Raw genomic sequence first — 11,799 nt, forward strand, 5'->3', positions numbered from 1 at the left:
TATCCCTCACCACTAGGAGTGTCAGCTAAGACCACTTCTATACAGTCCTGGGAGCCACCCTTGTCCCAGGTCTCTTGCATATCTTCCCAGAGATGTACTCCTACCCCTACTGATTTCTGGTCTCTCTCACAGCCCTTCCAATCTTCCCAAAACGTAACCCCTTTCCTGCTATTCTCTCCATTTCTTCTCCAGCTTTGTTTCTTTTCTTCATCAATTTTTGATATTTATTTTATTACTCCTTCTGAGTGAGATCCAAAAATCTTCCCTAAGGCCTTACTTGTTTCTTAACTTCTTTGGGTCTGTAGATTATAGCATCTCATGCTGCTTTCAATTGACAGATGATTGCTGCAAATAATTACAATGAGCTTGAAAGCACAGAAAGTCTTTTCTTCCATTATTTAGTTATACTTCAGGTAAGAAGGCCTTTTCACAGCAAAACCAGCCAGGACAGATGAGAGTAGCATCTCTTTTAGTTCAGTTGAAATGCCTAGGACAGCTTTCCTAGCTTCTAGCTACTTCTGTGTTTTCTGAAAGGAAATCATAATATTCCATGGGCTCTCAGGTGCCAGTGGTTGGGACATGGTGCTAGAAAATTAAGAGAGTGTTTTTAAAGTAAGTAACCATAGTTGCAATTGGAAGAGTTTTGTACTTGAGGCCAGAGACTCAGCATCACTTAGGGGTATAGAGGGGCAGACACAACACATGTACAGTTGATACTAACAAAGTAGAATAAAAGAACATGCTTTCATAGCTTCATGCTCCGGGATAGAGAACTGGACCGGTACTAGAATAGGCTCAGAGATATCAAAGTTAGCATAAAATCCTTAGCCCTCATCTAAGTCAAATACATCTCTAGGGAAATCAATTCAGGAATCACGATAAAGTTAACTTTAAAAGAGGGTTATAGCTAGGAGCATATCTCAGTGGTAAAGTGTTTGCCCTATACATGCAAAGCCTAGGTTTATTCTCTAAGCTTATTATATGAAGCAAAGATAAGATACTGCTAACCTTAATGTTAACAACTACAACAAAACTGTCTTAGAGCTTCTATTCCTGCAACAAAGTGTAGCAAAGTTCTATTATGAAATAGCAAGTTGTGGAGGAAAGTATTCTTCTTACACTTCAATAGCACTGTTGAAGGAAGTCAGAACTCAACGAGGGCTAGAACCTGGAGACAGGGGCTGATGCAGAAGACATGGAGGGGTACTGTTTACTGGCTTGCTCAGCCTGCTTTCTTATAGAACACAGGACCACCAGGAATTAAATGGCACTACCCACAATGCGTTTAGTTCTCCCTAGCAATCACTAATTTTAACAATTGTCTTATAGTCTTGCCTACAGCTGAATTTTCTAAAGGCATTTTCTTAATTGAGGGTTTCTCCTCTCATGTGACTTTAGTTCCTGTTGAGTTGACATAACAGAAATCTAGCCAGCACATGCTTTCATTCCTACACACAATTTAGTTACTTAAAATTCACTTTTCTCATCACCCCAGATTTTTTTTTCATTCATTAAGAAGATGAAATCAATCACAATGCAACAAATGCATGCCTTATTCTTGTTTGTTCTGCCCAGAAGAAAGTTAGATATGCTTATGCAGTAGTGATATATCTATGAGCATTAATACAAAAATAGCACCCTCATGAGACTGCAAAGCCAGCTGGGTAGAAGCCGCATTAGCTCATTATTGCATTTCCAACTCCTGCTCACCATGGAGCAATGAGTGAATGACAATAATTCTATACTAGGCAGACAGTCACGGACTCATAGCAAAGAAGATTCAAGTCTGGGACATCCATTCCCAGTGAGATCACCTAACACCTTCTGAAAGATGTATATAACATTTACAGAACAATTATTTATTATAGCTTATACCACAGACAGATCCAATATCTCCCCCAAACAGAATGAATATTTGTGATGTTTATACAATGGAGATGAACAATCAAAGCCTCCACTCACCCTGGGAAATTCTGACAAATAGAACAATGGGTGAAAGAAGGTAGATTAAAACAATGAACACTGTGTGGAACTACAGTTCATTTGTATCAAGTCTCAGAAAGCACAACATTAATGCGGACCGAAGTCAAGGTCGCACTTGCTTACACTGTGAGAGAAGGCAAGCCCAACTCATGGGAAAAGGGTAGATGAGATGTCTTATTACTCATCTTGAGACGTGCTTCCATGAGTTATTGGCTTTAGATTTTTCATTGAGATGAACCGACTCTTTGTTCATCTTCAACAAAATTAAAAAGAAAAAATTCATCCCTCTATTGTTTAGCTATAGTTAAATTGGCCACCCAATGGTACCTGATTTGCCTTGTCTCTCACTTCACTCCCATCCCATCTGAGTTTTCTTTGTTCTTCTCTACACAGACTCTGGGCAGCATTTCTTGCCAGGATTGATGCAGGGTTTTGTACCACTATTGCACCTGTGTGTATATCTTTCAAGCTGTTTGCTGTTCTAGCTCACAAGGTTGGTAGCTTGTGTAACACTGATTATTGCTTTTAGCCACATTAAAAGACTATGCAGTCATGCCCATGTATGCTTGGGTTGCTTTTGCTCTACCAATCTGGAAAGAAAAAATAAAGCACAGGCAGGTTCTTGGAAAGTGTGAGAAGGCTTTTAGAAGAAAGTGGAAAGTATGACCAAGATTAACTATCCTGGTCAATATTGGATGAAGTTAATTCTAAGATTTTTGCAAAATCATTATTCTTTAACATCCTCAAGATGTGTCTTCCTTAATGAGCATCCTTTTCAGAGCACTTTTAACCTCTTTGTTCCTCAGACTATAGATTAAGGGGTTGAGCATAGGATTGAAAAGGCTATGGAATAGTAAGAGATATTTCTTCTGCTCATTGGACTTCCCATGTTGAGGTCCGATGTACATGACAATGGCTGTGCCATAGAAGAGTCCAACAACACAAAGATGGGAGGAACAAGTGGAGAAAGCTTTCTGGCGTCCCTGATGTGACTTGATCTTCAGGATAGCACACAGAATATGAGCATAAGAGACTACAATTGAAGAAAATGGCCCCACAAGCACAGACACAGCCCCAGCCAAAACCATGATTTCATTGATGTGGGTGTCTGAACAAGCAAGTTTGAGTACAGCTATAATTTCACAGAAAAAATGATTCACACTTTGCGAGCCACAGAAGGGTAATGGTAACAGTAATATAAGATGGACCAGGGCCAAGAGGACTCCAAAAATCCACGAAGTGAGCACCAATATAACACAGACTCTCCACTTCATGATAGCAGTGTATCGAAGTGGGTGACAGATGGCCACATACCGATCATAGGACATCACCACCAGTAGAAGACATTCTGTGTGTGCAAATGTCAAAAAGAGAAAGGTCTGTGTCATGCAACCAGCAAAAGAGATTGGCTTGGTTGGGTCCATAAGGTTTACCAGCATCTGAGGCACTGTGTTGCAGGCATAGGCAATGTCAACAATGGCCAGGTGAGACAGGAAAAAGTACATGGGAGTGTGGAGTCTGGAGTCCAGGCAGATAAGTCCGAGGATTGTCCCATTCCCCAGCAGGGTAAAGACATAGAACAGTGAGAAGAGAACAAAGAGGAACATCTGGTTCCTTGGGCTGAGTGGAAATCCAAGGAGGATGAACTCTGTAATCAAGGTCTGATTTCCCCCAATTTTCCTGTGTAAGAGAGTTTGAACCTTGTGTGAATGTCCAAGGTAGGTATGCATTTGTGCATGATGCATTGAATGCTTTTAAGTAAACCCTCCATGATATTCTTGTCTTGTTAGTCACTAAATTAAAAGCTTTTGAATCAGAATGGAATGTGTATTCTATAAGCTAAGTGCTAATATCATATTACATTATTCAGCAAATGCTGCTTTCGTGATCAAACCAATTTTTACCGAAAGTCCCAATCATGGTTCCCATGTGGCTGTACAGTTCAGTTGAGTCAGACAGGTGTATACTCACTTTCAGGTGGAATGAGGGTGAGAAGTGTGTCAATAATCCTTCTATCATCTTTTCTTAAGAATTCAAAGTACATTAAAATCTTAATATTTACTATCATGGATTTCAGAACTAATAAGACACAACAAACCTGAATGGCATAGAGAGATTGGAAATACGTTATAACTCCAGCTGGGTTTAGGTTAGGGACCACTGTCTTTTCAATGTTGTGTCCACAGATGACTGTAGGGTTAGAATACAGTTATTTTTCTTTCTGTTACACTCTGTGCTTTGTTTTATACACATATACTTCCCCTTGGATACTCAGAAAAATTAGTTATGTCACCTATATCTTGCATAAGAGCCTCTGTGGAACATACTCCAACTACATATACATAAATGTACATATCCCCTAGAATCCTAATATTGTTCAGTGCACATGTCATATTCTCTTTTGTTTTGCTCCATTTACTCAGGTTAATTAATAGAATTGCTATGCGAGTAACTTAATAATAATTTAAAGCTTTCAGCTGTTGAGTGTTGACTAAATCAAAATTCAAGCTTCGACGTTTTCATATTTAAATAATCTTCTGTATACAGTTTAAAGACAATGTAAATAAATTTTTTATTAACCCAGTGATATTTTCTCTTGTGGCTGTTCAGATGCTTAAATCCCTTTCAAAAAGAAAAGGCTTTCTAAGCTTTAAACTGTAGATTTTAAACTACTGCTGCAGATTTCTTGTTTGACTTTATACCGTTCTTTAGTCTAGAATTCATATAAATTTAATATTTGAAATAAAAATCTCAGAAAAATATGAAAATTTCTCTCAATATGTTTCATGTTATATTTTGACATATGAAAGAATGGATAAATTCTTGTTTTATGTTAATTCAAATACAGAAAACTATTGAAAAGCAATATTTTCTGAGTCCAAGAAATTCATTTGTGATGACTAGAATCATGTCCCACACAGGTCATTGTTTTACTAAGATTAATTTATTTAAGTTTGTTCACTGCATAAGAGATTAATTGCCTACTTCTTCAAGTCAGATTTTTGCATCATTGGAGAAGTTGAAGTAGGATGCTAATTCAACTAGAGGATTCAATTAATCCAATGTATGCAACAGTGATCATTTACTTCAATACAATATTTCTTTGCCTTTTGAAATCAATGAAGATAAAATATTACTTTTGTGTTCAGATCAATTTTACTCGATGTTTAAAATATGTTAATAAGCTACTTTCATTGTAAGAAATTTCAACATTTCCATATGGTGAATACAGAGGTAAATAAAAAAAAATAACCAATGAACACTATTTATGTTGCTCCTATCTCCAAAATGCACAAATATTTGCTGAACATCCACTATATTCTGTGTGCTATGGGAACAAGTATAGGAGACTTCTCTCCTTGCCACCACAGATAACCTTGTTGTTGAAAAATATACACAATAATTCTACTTCCTTCAAAAAAAGTAGTCTTACATTAAAAAAATGAAACCTCAAAGGTGATTTTTTTCTGTATCATTAGCCCATTTATCAATAATTTCATGAGCTAATGAGAACTTTATAAGCATATCTCTCAAAGAGCTGAGCTTTCTAATAGTTTTAATAAAAAATGCAACAGCATCAAAGAAAATTACCCACATTAGGGTCATCTAAAGAGTTGATAGCCTTCACACTGTCTTGATAATTAAGTTTACAAACACCAGGAATTTAGAAAGAATAGACAACAATAGTTACATTTTTAGTTCTAATTTTATCTGAAATTTTATAATAAAGTTTAGTTTGTATAAGAAACTTTCATCAAACTCACGAAAAAGCACGTGAAGTCATGTTGGATACAGAGTGAGAGGAGCAAGTAACTGTAGTGTGAAAATTCTTTTCTTCTGAGCAGATACTTGGAGATGGACTTGCTCTCAAATAAACTGCCTTTGTTTTCCTGTTTGTTCATTTACCTCCTAATATATTCTGAAACCTTGGAAAGGGGAGGAGAAGACACCCAATGCACATACTGCAGCCTGGCCATTAAAAAAAAAAAAAAAGAGGCTGTCACTGTGACTAACTCTGGTTTTCCCTGGAGAAAAGCTCATGACAAGATGTGATGGTACTGCTATATTCAGTCATGTGCACAGAGCCAAGAATTAATACAGTGATTTCTAGGTCAGGGTGCATTCAATGTAATGCAATCACTTGAGTTATTATAATTTGAAGATCTTCAAAAGATCCCCACCTACTAATATTCAAGTAGATTAAATAGGACTTAATGGGAAGTTGGGATCATTTCCATCCACACTAACCATTGTTCCCTTAAACAGAGGTGTGTGTGTGTGTGTGTGTGTGTGTGTGTGTATGTGTGGGGGGGCTCAAGGCTCTGCAAGGAATATAATTCATAAAATAAGTTCAGATAATAAGATCAACAGCAGTTTTGGGAAGCATGTTTAAGGAGTCAAGAAAGTAGATAAAATATCCCAAAGGGGCTTATTAAATATTATTCTGTAAAATTTTACTGGGTACAGAGAAGAAATATTTTTATGAGGAAACAGTTCATCTTCTTCAATGTCTAGTGTATTGATTTCAGAGAGAAAGAAAAAAACCCTTCAGGGCTATTAATACTACTGTTCTGTCTTCTTCCTGAACTACAGATGTGCTAACCATGTTTTATATCTTCATGGACTATAATGAAGACAACTGATGATCGTCCTTTGTGGTTTAAATACTTCTTTGATTCACTATCTATTTTTTCTCATAGTAAAAAAAAAAAAGACAAAATCGTATACTTTCCTAAATCAGTTATTTTACTATATATGCCAACCTACTAAGGAAATAATCTAATTATATTTAATAAGAAAAAAAGTAGCCATAGTGATTTTAGAATGCACTTTTGTCCTTCAAAGACTTTCACTGGAAAGCTGGCTGGTTACTAGGATCCATGCTATACACTTGCTTATGCAGACATCTACAGGAGTCTGGTATCTAAAAAGGAAAACCAGTCTTACCCACACATTGTTTATTATTCAGTTCACTAACACACAAACTGATAAATGACCTTCCCCCTGATATTACAAGTCTGATTTAATACACTTATAGTTTTGTGTTTATATCCTTTACTGAGATATGCTCATTCAATTCCTTTTTTTTCTATTTTCTTTTTCCATGTTTGTTATAATTTTCTACGAGTTTTATACAGTGAATTATGTCATTTTCTTCTTTTCTAGTCTCAAAGCCTGTGGTATAACATCACAATAAGTGATTATTCGAAGATTGATATAATGTAGAACTTGGTATTTCTAAGTTAGAAAGTTCTTGTGATAAAGTTATTTTCCTGAATATTTATTGCTTATTTTTTCTATTTTTACATAAAGAAGTTAAAATTATCTTTTTAAAATGTATTAGAACATGCTTTAGCCAAAGCAATCAATTTTTAATCCACTGCATTTTCTCTAGATTTTTTATCCCTACTTTATAACTTACTATGAAGTCATTCACTATAGTGGCTTTTTAAATGTAAATACTTTTCTATTTTTAATAACTTTAAACTTTCAAAATAAAATTTGCTCTTATATAAATAATAGTTTATGCTCATTGTAAACTCTGAGTTGAATATTTAAAAGGAGATTTATTCAGTGTAGCTACAGTAAGAAAAGAAATTAGCAGAGAAATCCCTTTACTCACCAAGTCTCTCTCTGAGGTACTTGTGTGAAGCTTAGATTTAAATAGAGAACAAAAGGTATACCTGTTCTGTACATGGTATGACACATTTCTAGAAATATTAAAGCCACTCAGTAGGATCAAATTTATGTCAGAGACCCTATGCTAGTGCCGAGGTTATAAGCCCTAAAGGAGAATCTACTACTGACAGTTTCTTAGATCAATATAATTTTTGATTGCATTCTAAATACCTATTCTTAAACCTACAGATAAATATAGTTCTAATCATGTATCACAGAAACTTCTTTTTGCAGCATAGGTCATAAGAGGTCAAAATGCAGACAATGTGGTATGAAGTCCCAATCAATACATCCATAATGCAAGTCCTAAACTTAAGGCTCAGGGAACATCACAAAAACAGGGAACAGACAGTCTGTAAGAGCCAGAGAACCAGGATGCATGCTGTGAGATGGTGTCTTTGGGACATTGTAAAGAAGCTTTACCCATGTTATATTATCAGTGTGTTGCCCAAACAGGACCTGGAAGATAACAGCATGAATTGGCATTCTGGTAAGGTTGGATGAAATTTCACAAGACCTCACACTAGACAAATAGCTATAGCCAATTACTACTGAGAGAGGAAGAATTAATTTTCTTTAGAGATGATTACTCTAAATGGTTCGAATCCCAAGTGGTCAGCTGTGATGTTGATTTCCTCAGAGGAAGGGATACGATGAGAGCTGAACCCAAGTTTTACCAATACATTGCCTGGACTGAGCCTAGAGCTTTTCTATCTAACTATCCCTAGACTTCTAGCCTTTATACAGTCTAATCTGCTGCAAGCCTGGACCTTGAAGGCTTCAGCTTTCAGCCTTTATCTACTAACCTAGGTTAGAATGCTTTTGCCTCAAGACTTATTATTGAATAACTCTTTCTAAACTCCATCTGACTGGTTCAAATTAGCTGTCTGATTTAAATTCTCAAAGCTCACTGATTCAAATTAGCTTCTCTCCGCTTAGAACTGATTTTCTGTGGCTGGAAAAACTGCCTCTGAACTCCATGATCTGAATTGTTTAACTGATCACACAAATAGGTCAAAACTGAATGGAACTGCACAAACTCAACTGCATTCAAATGAACTCAAACAAAACCTAACTACCTCTCTCCCTGCACTGCTATTACTTAGCCTCCCTTTCCTGTCTGTTCTCTTGAGAATTGGGTGTAACTATCTCTGACTTATTTTGTCAAATCTTTCTCTGGTTCATCACTTTTATTGCCCCTCAGTTAGATGTCATTATCTGGGATAAAGGTGTGTACTAACAATGTGTCTGTATTCCAGCCAGCGGGATTAAAAATAAGTTGTTTCAGTCACATGGACGTAGAAGGCCTTTGGATGAGATCCTTTGCCAAAGCAGCCATGTTGCTAAATTAAAATTTCTCTATAATTGGCTCTAAACATATGCATATACAAATATACAAGCAACACTAAATAGACCTAGTCACTCATTAGTGTCTGGGTGCATGTGTGAGGTGTAAATGTGCCAACAAACGTGCCCATAGATAGGCATGCAGATACCAGAGGTTGTCTTTAGATGTCTTTATTAATCAATTCACATCAATTTTGAGTTTAATTGAACCTGGAGCTTCACTGTCTACCAAGCCACTGAGATCCTCTTGCCTTCATCTTCTTGCTATTAGGGTTGTTGTAGATTGATGCAATCATTATTAAATGGTAGTAAGTATTTTCTTATAACAGGGTGATGCTCATTTCCATGTGTACATAGCTTGTTCATGAATATTGATTCCAGTCCTTCTCCATCCTCCCTAAATGTAAATTCCAGGGGGTCTTATTCTTGCTCGATGCATTTCTTACCTCGTGACTCATAGACGTGTGGTAAGCTGAGTGAATGGTGCCTTATTGACTTTTTTAAAATGTTTTCTAGATAGAGCCTTATTATAAAGAACAGACAGGTCTGGAACTCCTGGATAACACATGATAGCCTCAACCTTGATTCTCCTACCTTAGCCTTTTTACTTTTATTTTTGATATTTACATCGGATTTATTAGAATTTTTAATTTTTTAATTAGATACTCCCTGTATTTACATTTGAAATGGTATTCCCTTCCCCCACTCAGCTCTCATCCCCCCTTTCCCTCCACTTGTTTTCACAAAGGTGCACTCACTGCTAATCACCCTCTCCACCCCAGTGCCTTGGCATTCCCTACATTGGGAAAATGTGCCCTTCCTGAACCAAAGGCCTCTTCTCACATTGATGCCAGACATGGCTATCTTTAGCCACAGGTCTCTCAATGTGTGCTCAGTGGTTGATGATTTAGTCCATGGGAGTTGTGAAGGGTTTGATTGGTTGGAAGATGCTGGTGAGGAAAGATATGGAGAAAGAGGAAAACTTCTCCACTGTTGGCAGGGTGCTGATACAACTACTCTGAAAATCAATCTGGCAGTTCCTCAGAAATTTAGGCATAGTACTACCTAAAGTACTAAAGGTATTCCTTTCCTGCGCATATACCCCAAAGATTCTCCAACATCTAACAAGGACACATGCTCCACCATGTTCATAGCAGCCTTATGTATAATAGCCAGAAGCTGGAAAGAACCCAGATGTCTTTCAACAGAGGAATGGATACAGAATGTGTGGTATATTTACACAATTGTAATAGTAAGTATTTTATTAGAGGACACTCCCTTTACCAAACAAATGTCAGGAAAAAATATTCAAAGTAATGAGGAAAGGGCTACTCTAATTTATACTCAGCTTAATTTCCACTCAAGAAATAAAAATGAACATATTTAGATACAAAATGTAGTATAAATTGTCTACTTTATGTTTTTGGCAAACACATTAATGCCTATGGCTGGACAAAAAAAAAGCCTACTTTAAACATCTATATTTCATTAAACTTGGATTTCTACATAAACACCACTTACCAAAATTTAATCACTAGGAAGTAAATAGTTTAAGCAAACTCATAACAACCCAAGAGACTGAAGCAGTGATTAATTTATCTCCCAACTAATAAAGCCCAGGGCAAGATGGATACAATTTGAATTCTATAATACTTTTAAGGATAAACACATGCCAATACTCTTTAAATTATTTCATAAAGTAGAAAAAGAAAGAGCTTCCAAATTCACTTATTGAAGCCAAGTATTATTACCTGGTACTGAAACAAAGAGTCAACAAAAACAATTAGAAGCCAATCTCTCTGATAAACATAGATAACAAAAAATTCCAGTAGAACAGTTTCTATTGGGACTAAAATTCAAAAGCACATTAAAAAGATTACCTACTATGTGGATGTGTTATATGTATTCAAATGTTTATGGATACATATATGTGTATGTATGTGGGAGAGGTAACTTGCTTGCCTTTCTAGACCACATTCCACATTATAAGTTACAGCAAGTTCTCTTAAAGCTAGAGCTTTCCAGTGCTTGTTGCAGGGTCCTGTCTTTGCCTTGTAAACACTAAAATTACAGGCAACTACTGAACCTATCCAGCAATCACACGGGATTCTAGAGATGAGACTTGTCATCACGCCTGTAGTGCAAATGCTTTAACTGCTAAGACACCCCTCAAGCCCTTCTGTTTTGTTTTTAATATCACATTTTTTCATGTGATTAGTCCAGAAATTATCACGTTTAGTGAGTTTGATTGCTAAGCAAATTTCCTTTTATTTCAGTAAGCAAATATTTTTACTTCTACAATGTAATATATCCTTTAGTGATCCTTTCTTGGTAATTTCTTACTCATTTAAAGTAATGGCTTTACATTTGAAAATATGTTTACATGCTCAAAACAAGTAAATATGAAGGATATATGAGATAGGTTATTCCTGATGGCACAATGTAATTGCTCTGAGATGGGACTCTGTATCCAAGTTTACATTTATATTATATTTCTTGGCAGATTCAGACACTGGATTAGAAGGTAACTGTGCAGAGCTAGTACTCTGCCCACCCTTTCTCATGGAGTAATTTTGAATTATAACCCTTGAGTGATATTGATTGCACCCAGGCTCTGCGGCTGCAGTAGGTATTTACCCACAGTGTTTAAGGATAACACTCCTGCCTGACATAACCTCACCTTGTAGTACTCATGAAGTTGCTGTAGAGCAAGATGGTTTATGACAGGTTAATGGAAATCCCTCCTGCCCTTCTCCATCTCTTATTTTTAAGAAAGATTTTCAGCTTATT

At 36.3% G+C, this 11,799-nt stretch overlaps 1 protein-coding gene across 1 annotated transcript; it reads right to left on the reverse strand.

The window, feature by feature from the left end:
* Positions 1 to 2,726: 2,726 nt before the first annotated feature.
* LOC308432621 (olfactory receptor 2A7-like) lies at positions 2,727 to 3,713 on the reverse strand (the record flags this gene model as incomplete). The annotated part of the gene is made up of 1 exon (XM_080932391.1): positions 2,727 to 3,713. The coding sequence occupies one exon, from the start codon at positions 3,711 to 3,713 to the stop codon at positions 2,727 to 2,729; it is 987 nt and encodes a 328-aa protein (XP_080788517.1).
* Between the last annotated feature and the right edge of the window lie 8,086 nt (positions 3,714 to 11,799).

The sequence above is a fragment of the Micromys minutus genome (genome assembly GCF_963924665.1).
Source record: "Micromys minutus genome assembly, chromosome: 18".
Lineage (NCBI taxonomy): Eukaryota > Metazoa > Chordata > Mammalia > Rodentia > Muridae > Micromys > Micromys minutus.